Source organism: Paramisgurnus dabryanus, chromosome 1, assembly GCF_030506205.2.
Source record: "Paramisgurnus dabryanus chromosome 1, PD_genome_1.1, whole genome shotgun sequence".
NCBI lineage: Eukaryota > Metazoa > Chordata > Actinopteri > Cypriniformes > Cobitidae > Paramisgurnus > Paramisgurnus dabryanus.
In genome coordinates this window covers 55,482,538-55,501,406 of record NC_133337.1, presented here as the reverse complement: position 1 = coordinate 55,501,406, position 18,869 = coordinate 55,482,538, and the positions used below count along the sequence as shown (strand labels likewise).

The 18,869-nt window shown below is 36.9% G+C and overlaps 1 protein-coding gene and 1 long non-coding RNA gene across 3 annotated transcripts in view; one reads left to right on the top strand and one right to left on the bottom strand.

The window, feature by feature from the left end:
- The window catches only part of ca10a (carbonic anhydrase Xa), a 218,746-nt gene that overhangs the window by 13,297 nt on the left and 186,580 nt on the right, over positions 1-18,869 (top strand). The window contains exon 3 of the mRNA XM_065242389.1: positions 9,862-9,936. Within this exon, the coding sequence (XP_065098461.1) occupies positions 9,862-9,936 (75 nt within the window). The remainder of the gene's footprint in view (positions 1-9,861; positions 9,937-18,869) is intronic.
- Positions 155-2,812, bottom strand: LOC135720337 (uncharacterized). 2 transcript variants are annotated; one of them, XR_010521268.2, is made up of 5 exons: positions 1,707-2,812; positions 1,278-1,375; positions 1,052-1,137; positions 857-971; positions 155-718 (listed from the first exon to the last, which is right to left on the bottom strand). It is a non-coding gene; the product is annotated as an uncharacterized lncRNA (long non-coding RNA). The 2 variants fall into 2 exon arrangements; XR_010521269.2 differs by lacking the exon at positions 1,278-1,375.

The window sequence follows — 18,869 nt, the reverse complement described above, 5'->3', positions numbered from 1 at the left end:
GTTGGCACAGAAATACAGTGTTAAAAATTAACACTCCTAATTTAAAGTCAACACCGGTGTAATGTGAATTCAACAATGTTAAGTGTTAAAATACTGATTAATAGCCACTTTTGTTGCTAATGGGTTGTTTCTATAAAAGACAAATGACAAGAAATATTGCAAAACCTCTTTTTATTAAAGTACATCACATTTAATATTTACATTGATACACACAACACTTTGCATTTAATACTGCTTATTTAAATACCTCAGCTACAATTAGAAAACAGAATACAGTATGGAATAATGAAAGTTATCTTATACCACAGCGCAGTGACATGAAAACCACTTATTATAAGGTCTTTAATATATCAAATGAGAGTTTTAAAAAAATTAGCCACCCTACTCAAAACTTGAACATTAAAATACACTGCATTACCTTACTGGCAGGCAGAAATGCTTATCCTTCACAATACTAAAGATTTTTCCATAACAAAACAGACATTTCAATTCAAAAGACGTTTCATTTTTCTTAAATACGTTCCAACCTGGTATTTAGTTCTGTAGTTGTTTTACTCATGATGTAGTGGAAGGCTGCATCAGTGGTCTTCATCATGGAGGGAATGGCTTTTTGGTCCAGAATGATGCAAAAATTCTGGATGCAACTTCTGTTCCCAACGCAGTGCAGGCAGGGCTGTGCTGATTCATCCACCTCAAAGCATGGATTGATGCTCATCACCTAAGTGTTTTAAAAGAGTGTATTTGATGAATGTATTTGATGTGTATTTATGAACTTGTATGCATTTACATGGGGTGAACAATGCAAGCAAACTAACTGCTGAATAAATAACTAGAACAAAATACCAAAAAAACTTACACAGCACAATCAGTAGCTTCAGTTGCACATTGACCCTCTCCAGTCTTTCTTCCTTTCACAAATGAAGGCAAGAGGTGAATGAGCCAGGGAAGAGCTGCCACATAACTGTCCCGTCCTAGCAAAACAGAATTTAAACACCATGAGTATACAGTTAAACTTTAAAACCGTAAAAGTAGCAAACCCATGTACACTTACCATATTTAAACTCCTGTTGACCAGACAGAGGGTCATCCATATTGTTGTATGTTGGCTATTTTGCAATACATCACCTCAGCATATTTCTGCAGATTTTCAAAGACAAAAAGAGTCAAGAAAATACCAAAAAGGGTGCAGTTTTAACCGTTATTTGAATCAAAATCATCTCAGTATAATAAATCATGTTAGAGACAGTGTACAGTACAAATGTACTGTGTGTACTCACATAACTAGTTGGTAAACTCTTATCCTCCAAACTGGGTTAAGGAATAACAGTTCCACAATTCATGGGTATGCCGTATTCAAATATAGTCTGGTAGGGTCCTATCACAAAAATGATAATAAAGACTCTGAAAACTCAACATTATTTTTACATTAAAAACAGCACTCAAGACAATATGAATCTTCATTTATACATTTTCAAAATAGTAATCAATTTGATTGCTATTTAATATGACATCAATAGCAAAACGATGTATGAGAAGATAATATATTTTTATTAAAGTTGGCAGCAGGTCATGTGAGTTTCTTTCCAGATTAATAATAATAATAATAATAATAATAATATGTACAAAACTACATATACTAAAAAGATTGGTTAACTGTTCAGTTATGTCAAATAAAATGATTTATATGTATTAATATATAAACTTACCTTCTGTAATGAATTTATATAAGTATTAGCAGTCGTTTCTCATTGGGAGTCATGCATGTCAGGTCTTCTTTAATAAACTGCCCTAAAAACAGCATCTCTTCTGAATGATTTGAAGCACTCAGTGTGAACTTTCACCAAACTAGCATCTATAATGACAGAAAAAAACAAATGTTCGCCATACACGTTTTACACTTTCGTATGTATTTGCCATTTGCATCTGTCTGACATCTAGCGCCACGAAAAGCTTACAACACACAATGCATCCAATCTGTGCATACAAATGATGATATATTGAGAGGTTTTGGTCAAATTAATTGTTGGTTTGGCGATATTTCCCCTGTTTGCATACATCTTAGAAAAACACATGACGATGCGGTTGCGGTTTTCTCCGTGTTTTTCAGTAATTTGAATAATTAACCGATATCCGTGCACTCACGTGCATGTAAACGACCTCGTTAACTCACGGTATCTAGCCTATATGAATACCTTATAACGAGCATCATATGGTGAATAAACGAGCTTTCATTTAACTTAATTTCATACCTTCAATTTGTAGTGCATGTCGCGTTTTATCATGGTTCAATTCTTTCGTTCATATCTCCTGTTAAAATTATCCTTCTTGGTTTTAAACTTTTAGCTAGCAGTTTAACTATATACTAAACTAACAAGGGAACAACGTAACACAAGGTAGCTCTGATTAAACTGAACCAAATAACGAACAAAGGGGAAATAAAATGGGAAAAATATCTTATTTAGGTTTTTTGGCATATGGCTGCGTAGAGTCAGACAGAGAAATAACAGTTTAATTTAGCTAAACCATGTGAATATTATGAGACTGATTTACCTGATCTCTTCAGTCCTCCTGTGAAAGAAAATGGCGGTAAAATCCCTGACAGGATGTGTTTAGTGGAGGCGTGGCTTGATTTACACCGCTCAGAGTGAAATCTGATAACACCCTTGTTTTACACTGACACTGTCGTGAATATAACACTGGCCTAGCAATGGCAGTGTTATTTTATTACCAGATAGTGTTAAAACAGCATCAACACTGTGTATTTAACACCATCCCTGAAAATTTAACACTGGTGATTTTGCTGTGTAGTCAAAAAATGGAATAGCAACCTGTTCTTTCAAAATAAAAATAAAGTAAAAACTGAGAATCGAATCGTGACCTTAAAATTGAAAATGTAATCGAATCGAGGATTTGGAGAATCGTGCCACCCCTATTATGCACACAAACCTTGCACACAGTTTCCGCATGCATATTAATTAATTTGGTGTGGGAAAAAATGTGCAAAACATTACTAAACTAAGTCGCAGAGAAAACACATGATTTTTTAATTGATTTTTTATGATGGACAAGAGTTTGACACAACATGAGGATGTATTTATTTTTTAACGTGCCAAACATTCTAACGACTATTTCCGAGTCATTAGACATTTAAAGGTGGGGAAACTGTTAGAAAACAGAACTATAATTAGAACTCAGGGGTATTTTCAAGGTATGGTGCCTTTAATAATGATACCCTTAATAATCCTTATTAAACTGTATTTTATGATTTGGCTGTCTCTGTGCAGCCTTACCTACTTCTAAACACACTGTTATTTTAGCTGTAACTATTGCAAACTAAAAGTGGAATATTGCACACCTTGTGCCCAGATGCCAGTGTCTTGTTTTCATTGTTTTTTTGTATCAGGGGTACGATTGCATGTCCTCCCCATATGTCTCAAAGGTTCTTCCTGCAACTTTATGTGAATAACAAATGCATTGTAGTTCTTAAAGTCTCTTCCTAAAGATGCTGTTAATAAAAAGCATTTTTTTCTCATCCTCATGTATTTATATAAAATTTATTGTGCACCATTTAGATGCCATATTACCTATAACGAATGTTATTGTACATTTATCTTTTGTAAGGACAAGTGGAGGTAAATGTAGACAGATTTGGGTCTGTGTGCCCTTTTCTGTTGTGAAGCACCTCTTTGAAAGTCCTCAGCGAACTGGGGGTCTCTCATTGGGATTTTGTATGAGAAAATTAGTGTTAATTACTTTTTGATCTATTGACACTTACTCTACAGACATTCAATAGGTTTGTTACCTTAGAGCTGCAACAGCCCTCATCTATTCATTTGATTACTCGACTCTGAATAATGCATGAGCGAGTCAGCTTCTGGGAAGCTGCATCATTTGTAAAATGCTGAAAAGGCAATGCCAGCAGCGTTCAATCATCTGGATGATATTATTAAACCAATCATTTGAATCCCATTATTAAATCATAAAGTTTAAACCCTGTTGGATTTAAGTCAATGCTGTCCCTTGCAGGCAATTCACACTTAATCTGATTATGTATCATCTTGCGGTGCATAGGGCCATTGTCTACTTATTAATTGTTTGGCCCACCTTCCAATTGTGACTAGTTATTGACTGATGCAGTTGTCCAAGCTCCTGACTATGTGCCTGGTCTGTTTTCATACATCACCATCAGGGATATTGCCAGAATTAAAATCAATTGGAGGTGGGCCATAGCCACCAGACACCCAGTGTAACGGGTCGCTCTAACAAGAAGACTAAAGGCCGTGACTTTAATGTCTGTTGCCAGAGCATCTCCAGAGATTAGAGAATGAGGTTAACACAGTGCACAGCTTTTACACGCTTGGTGGTCCCTGTTGCACCTTCCCAGTTGCGGCCCATAGAGGACAGCCCTGACCACTTTTAGGGGGCTTACTGCTCTTATAGTTTTCCAAAAAATTAACAGTTTTTTATGCATCCGTTTAGGCGTTCCTTTCTGCTGATGGCTGTAAATATGTTATTGGGACATCGCCAAGCTGTGTGGCAAGTGGAATAGAATTTAGCTGGTTGCTCATACTGCTGTCATAATGAAATGTGTGATGTCTCATTTTTATGCAGCCCCGCACATTCAACCAGGACACACAAAATCCGGATTGCTGCAATTTACATTTAATCACAATGGTTTTGGTCTCTGTAAGCTTACACCCATGTATACTTACATAGAAGTCTTCAAAACTTTCATTTTAATCACAGAAAACTTAAAAGGGGAAAACGTTCTTGTCGAATCAAATCTGGAGTGCTTGTGCTTTCTGAGATGATCAATTGGAGTTATGTTCGTCTCTCCAGACTCAGTCCTGCTAATGACGACAGCTTTGAGCTGCAGGGACAGGAGCTTTGTTTTTCTCCACTGAGAAGAAGAGAGATGGTCTGATGCAGTGTTCGGCAGTGTCTGATGCTTGTCCTGGAGCTTCCACTGAAGCTCTCCTGTATTATTACTCCAGAGTCCCTCAGGAGAACATGGCTGATGAATTGTTATTGCCTCTCGCTCCATACTAACTTCTACTAGGAGATAGAGTCTGACAAAACACCTGAGAGAGAAAAAAGAGAAGATTGGTGAAGTTCTGTATTTTTTCGATGAGTTTAATGTTTGTACAGTTTCCTAGAGTGTCACTACACCTGTATTTACTATGTAACGTGTACAGTCATGGTGTAATTTGATGTTTGAGAGCTGTTTGACCTCAAAGCAAGTGTAGGCGTTTTGCTGTATTTGAAACAGTATTTGAACAGCAGTTCATTTAAATATTTGTTTTGTCGGCTGCATAAGGATTACACTTCTAAATGTCAAAACAAGTCATTTAATTGAGGAATACATATATAGTATGTTTGTCCATTTTAATCCGCCACCTACCTTTTCATTTTATATCCTCCTAGAAACCAGCAATTCATTTGTTGTCTCTGTAGTGGACATGAGTTTGAGACCTGTAAGTCAAGCACAATTTATTCAACCTGTTTAAATCATACTGTTCTGTCACAATGACATCCTGGGCCTTTTAGTTATACCATATTTGTATGGATATATTTGTACGGAGAACATAAACGTCCTTTTTAAACAATGACAATTACAATTTCAAAATTGTATGGCAACAAGGGAAGTAAGTAATACTTTTATTGCAGATTATATGTTTACTTGATAATCATCAATTGTTTTTTAACATGAGGGTCTAGACTTAAAATTTAGCAGTATTTCAAAAATGTACAATAATTCTGACCCTTTAGAAACACAACTTTTATTTTATGTCCTTTGTAGTGGACACCAGGGCTGTTTCTCAATATGCGTTCTTCAGCGATCTTGCATCCTTGTGTTCTCCCTCTACGTCATCATTAACCGTCGAAGTTTAATTCAAATTCTCAAGAACGCAAGTACAGAGGACGCATGAAAATACCTGGATGTGTTCTTGATATTGAGGATGCATCGAGTGCAGACTTGCATGTGAAATCTGGGGAGGTCAGGTGACCAACAGGAAGATCGCACACATCTTAATTCTCACAGGTGCGATCTGTGTTCTCGCATCCTTCTGAGTTCGTTCTTCCAAGGTTGCCTGGCAAGACCAATCTCCAAGAGAACGCAAATCCGTTCTTTGTGTTCTTTGAATTGAGAAACAGCCCACAACTTTGTTCTTATGATTGTTTTACTTCTTGTAATGTTTGTTTCATTTCTTGTGATGCTGATGTTTTTGAATAAAATAATTATATTAAAATATAATAACACTTTACAATAAAGTTGTATTTGTTAACATTAAAGGGGAAATATCATGAAAATCTGACTTTTTCCATGTTAAAGTGCTATAGTGCTTCTATCAACCTAAAAATGATCAACCCAGTAACTTAGTTTTGGTAAACCATTCTATGCAAGCATGTAAAAAATATGTCATTGAAATTTGCATTTTAAAGGAAGGACACACCCAAAAACGGCACATTTTTGCTCACACCTACAAAGTGGCAATTTTAACATGAAATAATAAATTATATTTATGGTATTTTGAGCTAAAACTTCACATACGTTCTCTGGGGACATCAAAGATTTATTTGACATCTTAAAAAGTATTTTGAAATGTCCCCTTTAATAAATGCATTACAACTTACATGGACCAACAATGAGCAATATAGCTTATCAGCATTTATTAATTTATTAATCTAATATTTATGCAGTTGTTCATTGTGCATTAACCAACACTTTAAAAATGGCTGGGTTATTTTTGACCCATAATGGGTTGTTATGCAACCATGGGGTATAATAACCCAGCAATTGGGTTTCTGTCCAATACTCACCCATTATGGGTCAAAAATAACCCAGCCATTTTAAGAATGAATGTTAACAAATACAACCTTATTGTAAAGTGTTACAAAATAATAAAAGAAAGCCACAGCCAGATGGGAGAATTAGGAAATATGGTGCAATATTTGCTTTAAAAGCTGGAAATTCCCGGATGCAAAGCAGAACATTTGTGTGGTGTAATAAAGGCAACATGTTCCTATGTGTCTCCAAAAAGTCAGAATGAAATATCTCATTTAAAACTCATAACCTTTAATTGCACATTATGGTAAAATGAAATTGAAAACAAAAATGAATGAAAAAATAAATGTGAAATGTGAAAATGGCAAAAACACAGAATCAAGATGGATGTAATTCAGAACACTAAAGTCTCGTTGTCCACTACAGTGGACATGTCATTAAATTAAAATAAGTGTTTTTTATTATTCTTTGCAATGTTTTCTGCATATTTACATTTTACATTATATCTTAAAGGACAAGTTCGGTATTTTAGACTTAAAGCCCTGTTTTCAGATTGTTTATGGTGAAATAGAATGGTTTTGACTGAAATTTCGACATTTGCGGGTGCCCTGAGAATTTTCGCGTGTTTGTGTTTCAGCTCAGACCTCTGCAATGGGTTTAATGGTGCACTGGAACAATCCTCCCTAAAATGCATTAAACTTTCGTTTACAAAGATGTGAAACTCACCGAGTGGTCAGGGGTGTTCACTGATATGCTCACACAAAAATCGCTGCAAAAGATGCTTTCCAACAGCTGTTTTAGCATTCGTTGTTAACTTGTGGACCTATTTTTCCAAACGCCTCACACCCGTACATTCTTCCGCTTAGAGCTTGAATAATATACACTCCAGCCCAGGTGGTGGCGCTAATCCGCCTTTGCCTATTGCAAGAATAGAAACAAAGTTCCCGGCGCGGAGTAATACCGTACCTCACAGGACATCTAATACAAGTCAATGGGCCTGGTAAAAACTACGATAAAACCTGTTGGAATGCGTCTTTTGGAGCGATTTTTGTGTGAGCATACCAGTGAACACCCCTGACCACTCGGTGAGTTTCACGTCTTTGTAAACGAAAGTTTAATGCATTTTAGGAAGGATTGTTCCAGTGCACCATTAAACCCATTGTAGAGGTCTGAGCTGAAACACAAACACGCGAAAATTCTCAGGGCAGCCGAAAATGTCGAAATTTCAGTCAAAACCATTCTATTTCACCATAAACAATCTGAAAACAGGGCTTTAAGTCTAAAATACCGAACTTGTCCTTTAAATGTAGTTAGAGCTACTGTATATTAAAAAAACTTCAAGACCAATGTTGCACAACAATACAGAACTTGTATTGTCCCAAGTGTCATTTGGGCAGATACACTTTAAAGAGGTCCTAATATGTACAATTTAGGTATATTTATGTATACATTTGGTACCAATGTGTACCTTTGAGGTAGTAATTTGCACGCTTTGGTACCAACATATGCCTATGAGCTCTGTAGGTGCTAAGGTGTACCTTTTGAAAGGGTGCCACACCAATGATAGCAAGCAATCATTTGTTAACAATTTTTCTGACATAGTCCTGCTTTCAAATGCTTAAAAAGAAGTGTTGCTCCAGCTAATTTGGCTTCATTTTTTAGTGTCTCTTCTGATGAATGGTTACTGTAGGTTGTGCTGACTCTTGTATTGTAGATGTGTATATGTAGTAGTGGGTTCAACACATTGAAGGAGCTTAGTTAATGCACACTGCAGTAATTGATTATGCATTTACAGTTGTTCTGACTTGGCCAATAAGAACTGCAATCAAATTAAATAGTAGGGACAGCATTTTTAGAGCAGATAAATGTGAGAATCTAATCTGGATTTAGTCCTTTGACAGTGTAAATGTATTAAATCTAAATGTTTATTCTGAAATTAGTTTTTTCTATTGACTTACAGTTTAATTGTGGGATGGGTTAATAATGCATATAATAAGTTAAATATGTGGAACTAGGCAGTTTTACGGTTGTATCCAACTTGAATTTCAACAGCATTAACAGCATTATAGTCGGCAAAAGTAGTGCTCAGTGAAATCATTAGCTTTAGTGTAGTGTTTGATTTTCTAGTAGAGCCCCTCAAAAAAAAAATATTTTCACCTCTGCTGCCACCCTCCACTTTTTGTGAAATTGAACTACTCTCCTGCATTACTTCTTGTCCTTGATGAAAGGATTAACCCTCCTCCATTCCATTAAAAGCCAGACCCTCCACCTTTGGCCCCACAGTCATGTTTTCCAGTGGCAGAGTAAATACAAGAAAGTTTAGGTGTAAAAATGCAATATCCTAAATCTTGCTGTGTAATTTAAGGCCATGACCTCCTCTAGCAGTAGGATCTTAACTAGGTCACTTCAATTAAAAACTACAGCTCTGTTCAATCTTGAATTTTTTGTCAGGTCTACTTAATGCATCTCCATTTAAAGGTTTGAGGAACGAAAGTTGAGGGGTTTACTTTCAGTTTTGTGCAAATACAATGTTTGCGAAAAATATATATATATTTTTAGAATGCACAATTCTACACTGTAAAACGTTTATTGTCAAATTGACAGTAACTTACTAGCAACAATTATCCAGTAGTTCCTGTATTTCAAACAACAGTAAAATTACTGTAGAAAGAATAACAGTAGTTTTTTAAGCATACTGCAAAATGAAGTACAGTATTATACTGTTATTTCTAATATCCGACATGCAGCCTTTTACTGTTATACTGGAAATTTTACTGTTATTTTTTTACAGTGTAAAATATATACTACTGTATTTTTACAATTAAATTAAATACTGTTATTTTATCGGTTGATGTTAAATATAAAGACAACAACTATATCTTTAAAAGCAGAACATTTATTGTGCAGTTTTAACTGTATATTTGTAACAATATTAACAAAAATAACAAAAAAAATTAGATTTTATACAAAGTTTTAAAAAATTAACAAAATCAGTCAGCAATCAATGTATCAAGGAAACAAAATTTATGAGCAAATTAAATAACAAATGTAATTTTCTTCTTCTGTCCCTACAGCTCAGCCAAATCTACCCAAAATCCATGAGGGATGGTGGGCTTACAAAGAAGTGGTTCAGGGGAGCTTTGTTCCAGGTAAGAATTTTACATAATTTTTAATTAAATGTGATCAGCACATGTATTGTAAGTGTTGTATTATATGCTCACACACAGATTTCACATTAGTTATAATATAAGACTAATAATATTTTCTTAATCCTTGATGTACTGTAATGAGTCTAATATTATCCATTTATAATATCTTTATTTCACTTCATTATCCAATGCATTACAACCTACAGTACCTGCACATTTAAACTGTACTAGCTTAACACATCATCTAAGGAATAATGTACATCCAGTCGTTGTTATTGCAAAACAATAAATAAGATCAGAGTGCAACAACTCAATGGATGTATAATATCCTGCTTATTACTTGCCTGCTTGGCACATGAGTAAATAACTGAAAACAAAATATTGATTCCAGAGATAACAGACCTTGGACTGTCTGACCAATCAGAATCAAGTGTTACAGCTATATACATACATTTTTACAGTTATTTATTGTATAAAATGACTATATTAACATTCAATTTATGGAGTCCTTTGAAAGGCTCAAAAGCTCAAGTAAATTTTCAGGAATATGTTCATTTTTTTATAGATCAAGCTTTCCCACACACTGTATTTGTATGTTTATTTGTGGTGGCACATCCGCCAGGGGCATGGATAAAATTGGGTAATATTAGGGAACAGAGAAATCCATATTTGCACTTCAGCTTGCAGCCATATCACCCTAGCCCAAGACAGCTTGCCCACTGAAGCTAAGCAGGGCTGAGCCTGGTCAGTACTTGGATGGGAGACCACTTGGAAAAACCAGGTTGCTGCTGGTAGTGGTGTTAGTGAGATCAGCAGGGGGGTCTGTGTGGGTCCTTACACCCCAGTATAGTGACGGGGACACTATACTGTCAAAAAAGCACCATCTTTTGAATGAGACGATAAACAAGCGGTCCTGACTCTCTGTGGTCTTTAAAAATCCCAGGATGTCCCTTGAAAAAGATTAGGGGTGTGCCCCGGCATCCTGGCCAAACTTACCCATTGCCCTACTAAGCATCGCCTTTAATTGGCTATATGACTCGGTGTGTGGTGGGTGTTCTGGCGCAATATGGCTGCCGTCGCATCATCCAGGTGGATGCTGCACATTGGTAGTGGTAAGGAGAATCCCCCTTTCATATGTAAATTGCTGCAGAAAAGCGCTATAGACAAATTCAAATATCATAAGATCGGACAAATTCAGCAAGAACCGTTCGAACAACATGGTGAATCTTACATTAGTATGACTACATTAGTTACATCATATGTTTCTGTTTTTAAATGTTCAAAACCCCAATGCTGCGTTCATACCAGCCGCGGTAGAGGCATCAAGCACGAGTGAAATCAATGTGAAGACGCGTTTACATGCGTCTGGAGGTCTTGCAGTGCGAATGAGGTGTTTAGCGCAGAGCCTTAGACGCATCTAGTTAGGCGCGTCTAGTATGCGCGAATGATGTGAATTGAAGCGCAAATTATGCGAATTGAGTGTTGCCGCGGGAAACGCGCGAGTTGAAAAATCTGAACTTTGGTGGAAAATCGTGCCGCGTTAACCAATCAGGAGCTTGCTCTGGTAGTGACATGATTACAGAAAGCGAGCGGAGTCGCAGAAGCCCCTCCCATGACCCTAGAATTTCACGCGCGGCTTTCACGTACGAATGAAGCAAGTAAACTCAAAATGTTCAACTGTCCAACTACGTGCGAATAGCACGTTTTGCCGCCTCTACCGTGTTTTGGTGTAAATCCAGAATGAGACTTCATAATCAGGTTTAAAAGTAGACTTTGAACCTTAGGTTTTCCATGTGGATTCAATGGGCACCCAGCTAAATTATTATATTTAAACAGTAGCAGACGCTTTTATCCAGAGTGATTTACAAACAAGGAACACTAGGTTATTAAGACTTCCACATCTCTGCACAACTCAAAAATAATTGCTCCGTTCCAAATCTCAGTGAGCTGTTTACAGACACAGCTTTATACAGAATCCTAGTAGTGATACAGACATGAAGCCTGCTTTACAAGGAAACTGTCTCAATTAAGCTGCACTTGTTTTGGCCAAATCACTTGTTTTCTCCACCAAGAAGGCAATCCCACGATGCACTGTGCCGAGCAGTAGGTATTCTACTGGTGTCAGGGGATTACCTTTTCTTTAGAATGGTTCATCATTTGTTTCATTTCTCTCTACGTCTCTATAAGCTTCTTTATGAGGTGTCGGCCTGGTTGAATTCTCTTGCGGTCTACAAAAGGGCATCAACATACACAACATGAGCAAGGCAGAAGTTCAGGCTCAGCGTTTATGATACCTTATTTACATTCATTGGCTTTATCTGCCCTTTTTATTGTTCTTTAGTGGATTATGGCGTTCAATGTTACGAGGGAAAGCAGGATTATAAAAGATCAAACCTGGAGAACGTTTTTTAGATCCCATGCCTCGTAGTCATAGTCACATCCTGTGGAATATCATGCTGGGCTTAGACGCACACCATCTTGAGCTGAAGAGAGGGCTGTTGGATTGACAATCTGGTTCCTGTTTATTCACCAGAGGTGTTGAAGGGACATCATGGTGAGGATGGGGCAGCTGTATGTCGATGATTGTTTAAAATTATGTGCCTTGAAAACCAAAGCGACTGTTATCTGAGAGCCCCTTAGTTCTGGTACTGTATGCTGCAGCAGTGTCAGGCAGTCTGAATGTGAGAGGCTGGATGAAATGGATGTTGACCCTGACCGCTGCTGACTGATGAGCTGGAATATGTCAAACACTCGGTTGTGCTCTTAACATGGATTTTAATATTACACACAACATACTGTTTTTTGTTGTTGTTGTTGTTGAAGAGAGATCCGTGGCTTTCTGTTTTGAAATATTGAATCCTGAAAGATCAATAGAGGGATCAAGTCGTATCTCAACAACATATAAGCTTTATTAAAAGGACGAGCACTATCACAGCTGTTGGATGGATGTATACTCTAAAAATGGCTAGGTTATTTTGGACCCATAATGGGTAAATATTGGACAGAACACATGCCCCATGCTAGGTTAAAAATTACCCAATGTTGGGTTGATGTTATGCAACCATGAGGTATAATAACCCAGCAGTTTGGTTAAAACAACCCAGAATTGGATCGATTTTAACCCAGTGGTGAGTTCTGTCCAATATTTACACATTATGGGTCAAAAAGAACCCAGACATTTTTAGAGTGTATCATAGGGTGGATTAATACTTGCACATGGCCCAAAATATATTTGCAGGTGATCCAAAAAATAATGCGGATGTATCACTGTTATTTTATTTGCTTTTTATCGGCTGTTAGGTTTCATAAAAAGAGTGTTATTACTTTAACATTCCTTTATTGTCTTTCAGAGAGCAATAACAGATCATTTTAACTTCAAAGATGTCAGCAGCATCTCTGACTTTTGCTGTTTTCAATTACTTGATTTAAAATGATTCTTTACATCAACACAGAAATATTCCCAGAAGTCCCTGCATGGCATTTGTAATGTATATTTAGGTATGTTAATTGCACACTCTCATATGGTGCATGTAAATGAAAATAGTTGTTATTCTTACATAGATGAATTCCTAATCTATTCCTATACCCAGCAAGCAATTTTTAAAGATCTTATAACCATCCAAACACAGATAAGACGTCTAGGCTAAAACAATACAAATTTTGGGCTGTCAAATTTAATAGATGTCTAACCATAGCCCAAAAATAAATGCTTACATGATGAAATATCATGCATCTCTTAAGTTATCTTGACAAAAACATGTAATCAAATTCAAGGTTATTTTGGCTTAACGTGGGTCAGTCATAGCTGGACTATATCGGGTCCATGGTTAACCTAGACGGTGAAATAACGGCTATTGCTTGACAGATATTTCATGTATTTCTTCTTATAATCCACGGCTAGCCATGCTACACGTCGGGTGGTTTTTCACCTCTACGAAGAGAACTGAAAGAAAAGGACCAGAGAGAAAGAGACACACACACTTTAAAGGGATAGTTCACCCAAAAATGACAATTCTGTCATCATTTACTCACCCTTATGTTGTTACAAACATGTATACATTTCTTTGTTCTGATGAACACAAAGGAATATATTTTGAGAAATGTTTGTAACCAAACCGTTCGTGGACCCCATTTACTTCAATAGCAGGAAAAATAGTACTATGGAAGTAAATGGGGTCCACGAACGGTTTGATTACAAACATTTCTCAAAATATATTCCTTTGTTTTCATCAGATTAACAAAATTTATATAGGTTTGTAACAACATAAAAAGCGAGTAAACAATGACAGAATTTTTATTTTTGGGTGAACTATCCCTTTAAAGAGAGACGCACAAACGCATTTCTCTCTCTCTCTCTCTCTCTCTCTCTCTCTCTCTCTCTCTCTCTCTCTCTCTCTCTCTCTCTCTCTCTCTCTCTCTCTCTCTCTCTTCTATTTTGTCTTGTGCCTCTAATTAAAGGATATGCAAAAATCATCCATTTATAACTAAATAAATGTTTACTCTGTTTGCAAGTGTAACTGTGTCACTATGGTTACCAATGTTTATAATGGTGGATACATTTCTAACTGTAATCAAACGGACTGGAACTACCTGTGCATTAAACGGTTTTAATGCACACCATCCAGCCAATCAGAATCGAGTATTTAAACAGACCATGGTATAAGTTATTGTGCTGAATGTATTAGCCTGTTTACACCTGGTATCAAGATGTTTTTGGTCGATCGAATCACAAGTGGACGACATAAAGACCCAGGTGTCTGTTTTCTAATACATTCAGAGGTATTCGAAAACACATTCGAGCGAATTGCTTTTGTGGTGTAGACCAGTGGTTCTCAAACATTTTTTGGGGTGTGGCCCCCCTTGTGTTTGGTGATCCCCACTTGTGCACTTCTTGGCCCCCCAGAGAAAATGTATGACATAAACAATGTAAAACATAAAATTTGAATTAACCATAACTTATTAAAATATACAAAGTAGTGCTGTTGGTTAGTAGCCTTATTTTTCTGAGGTTTAATTACACAGAATTCATAATAAATTAATGCATTTTATAAAATGTCATAAAGCTGGGGCCCCCCTGGCACCATCTCAGGGCCCCCCAGGGGGCAATGGACCCCATATTGAGAACCACTGGTGTAGACGCACATGTGGTTGAATGTGTTCGAGCAACCACATGAAACCGCCTACCTCCATCTACTGATCTTACTAACACACAGTGCACAGCTCTATCTTTAAACTTTCACTGATTAACTAAAGTCGCTGCACTCTGACCTTTTCATTTTTTGTCTTATTTTGCGAACTTAATAAAACTTGTACAAAATTCTTTGTAACATGTTTACTAACAACACAAGCAGTGGACCGGCATAATATTAGTTTGCATCAATTTAAAACCTCTCCAGCTCGCATTTAAACATAAGCAGAGGGACTCGCCCCCAGACCACCTGGGCAAAAGAAACAGATTAAAATACCAGGTATTAACATGAATGTGTCTCTTTTGTCTACTTGTGATCCGATTGATTTAATACCAGGTATAAACAGCCCCAATGTTTTGAATCCACTTGACAATAATAGCTGTTGAGTCAAAATGACGCATCCTTAAAAATAGCATATTATATAGCATTTTTGACCTATATATCCCAGCTGGGTTTTCATGGTTGGGTCTATTGTTTGAAGGCTTGCAATGATTTTCATTGTTGACATCTGGCCTTTAAGTAACAACCATGTTACACCCAGCTGAAACAGATTACCATGCACATATAGCTCTCTATATCAAAAGCTTTCATTTAAGTAGTAGTTAAGCTACACTAAATCAATAAAGGATGCTAATAGGCAGGTGGTTCCTGAATGTCAAGCAGTTACAAGCAGTTTAGAGATTGACACCACTGATCGAAATGTAATTAAGGACAGAGACAAATGTCTGTCGGAGCTCAACTTGAGCTGTGTCTGAAATGGTGGAATTGAACACCTCTGGTCATGTGTTTAGAAATGGCATTTTAATTGCGTATAATTGTGTATTCTCTAAGCATTTAGGTTCTCCTTGTCTATGTGTTGTACGATGTGTCAAGTCTTTTCTTGCGTCGCATATCATGCACACGGCTGGTGCAAAATCGGCAATTGTCACATCTTTCAAGACAGCCAAAACAAATTTTGTGCAATGCCAAAAATGAATCGCATTAAGCCACCTTTCCATTCCTCTGCGAGTTACAGAACAATCTCTGCACATTTGTCGGAGTCAATTCGGATCAACACAGATCTTGCAGCTGATATAGCGATTGATTTGGTTGTGAACGTCAAGGAAAGATCATAAAGTTTGATAGATATACCTGTGGGTTAAATTAAATGTTTCTGTCATTTCAAGGCGAATAGCTTGTACGCTTGTAGGTATCTTAGAATCGAGGCAATTGCATTTCATGACAGATTAGTCACAGATTTCATATAATGATGAAGGATATATCATATGACGTGTCAATTAGAAAGTTCACAGACAGATTCCCCTATATGCATACATCATTGAGCACTAAATGGTCCAATGTCTCAATTCACTTTGAAGTGAATATGCCATCAGGATATTAAAATTGTGTACCAGTCATTGCCTCTTTTGTACAACCCTAGGTAGAATTCATCCATTCTAAAATAGATTTAATAAGCAGTTTCATCAAGATGTAAGATCTTTTTAATATATACAGTACAAGTTATTCTCCAAGGAAGCAAAGTAGGAAATATTAATCATAACAGTTACACTTTTTAATTAAAACCTTAGTATTTAAACTGCAAGTAAACTGTAATTGAACACCCACCTGTGCCAAAATATATGCATGTAGTTTAATATCACTTTTTAATTCTTTCTGCACAGCCTAAAAAAAACTATAGTAGTTATTTTTGCTAAACATTTTAGTTAATGTTGTATTTATTTAATAATGCCATCCAGCAGCTATGGCTATATTCATAGTGAGAAAGGTTAATCTATGCAAGTTAAACTAGTTGATCTTTAGTTCACCTGACCTGCATGTCTTTAGACTGTGGGAGGAATATGCAAACTCACGCAGAAAGACCTCCTTCTGACCCCGTCGAGGGTCGAACTGGTGATCTAAAGTATAGCTTAGTTCTGCATAATTTGCACAATATTACACAAGCATGTAGTTATTTTTTATTTTTATTAAATACTGCACATCTGTTTAAATCCATTTCAGTCAGGACCACTTTGTCAAATGAAGATTTATTAAATGATATGCATACAATTAGTAGGCGGTATGGTTCTGTTCTGTGCGGTATGGTTCATGCCCGTCCATGCGCATGCATAAACAGAGCGGGGAGAGCAGTGACCAAAAAATAAAATCCCCCCCTCAGTATAACAGCAGAACCATTAACTCATCCTCCGCCAGCCTTTTTTTGAAAAATTGCCTGCCTGCATTAGCCTATTTGTGATTTTCACAAAAGTTTCACAAAATTCCTTCCAGGAAAATATTCTTCCAGGAAGATAAATAAACATACAAATATATCAAATAAAAGAACAGACCATCTGCTTTCAAACAAACAATAAACAAACAAAACAGGACAAAAACGTTTTTTATAAATTGGACGTGGATACAATTGGTCTAGTGGATAATCACGGTATTACAGATAAACATAACAATGCTTTTTTTCATGCAAATGTTTTCTCTTAATTGATGAGATAACTCGTCACTGGCGTGAAAAGAGGTTGGTTGTTACAGATGTCGTAACTGGACTGGTGCGCGTCAGGGCTGGACTGGGACAAAAAATTGGCCCTGGCATTTTGGCCCAGACCGGTCCACTACATAGGATCACAAATCTTTGTGCAACCTTGACTACCAAGTAGAAAAGTATAAGAGCTGACACGTGACATTACAAAAATGTTAGCGCTGTAAAAGGCTTTGCAGGTTTTAAAAATAATAGTATTAGCCAGTAAGTGCACAATGTTAACCCTTCTGACCACCTTATGATAACACTGAGACCTGATAAATGTTACAATGAAGTCGCAGTCTCGCGGCTAAGCCACGAGTCTCATTACAGTGTGTGCAGAATATTTGGACAACTTTTTTTCTGAATACCTTTTAACCAAACCACAGTTATTTTAATAACCAACATTAATTTGGTATATATCTTTTCCTTTCATCCTATTTTATGACCTTGCTGCCCGAATCAGGATTTCTTGTATAATGGTCACACCTCAATTTTGCAATTTCCATGCATGGCATACATCAAATATTGAATGTCCAGTGTGTGTGTTAAACATTTTTTTGGCCCTTTTTAAATGTAAAAGAAAATGTGCCTAATAATTCTGCACACTTGAATATAAGGTCCTTTTTGAGATGTATGATACGTCTGTATGATACTTGCTCTCCGTTTCTTGTGTCAGATCATCGCTATCTGTTTCTTGGATGGACTGTCCATCTGACACAAGAAACAGAGGGGGAGGGTTGGAGCTTGTTACAGTAAGCGATGTTTGGGCCAGCCCAGTGTCAGTATTGAAAATGAACCAATGGGCTGCTGTCCCTGCTTTATGGGCCGGTCGTTGGCCAATAAAAAAAATCATATTATATTCACCGGCCCCCAAGAACGTCGGCCCACCGGTATGCCAGATTACCAGGCCAGCTCTGGTGCGCGTCATGAACAGCTGATTATCAGCTGATGCATGCTTGACTAAAGTGACCTGCCTGAACTAACCCGATGCACTGATACGACTTTTCCCATTACCGATTCAAATGGATGCCAATCATCCAATACCGATCCTAATCCAATACTACTGTAGTTTTTTACTGCTGTATATTTATTTTTCTTTCAAATTGCACACACACACACACACACATGTTGGTGTATGTGGTTTACGGGGACATCTCCATAGACGCAATGCATTTTATACTGTCCAAACTGTTATATTCTTTTCCCCTAACCTGCCCCAATCCCTAACCCCAATG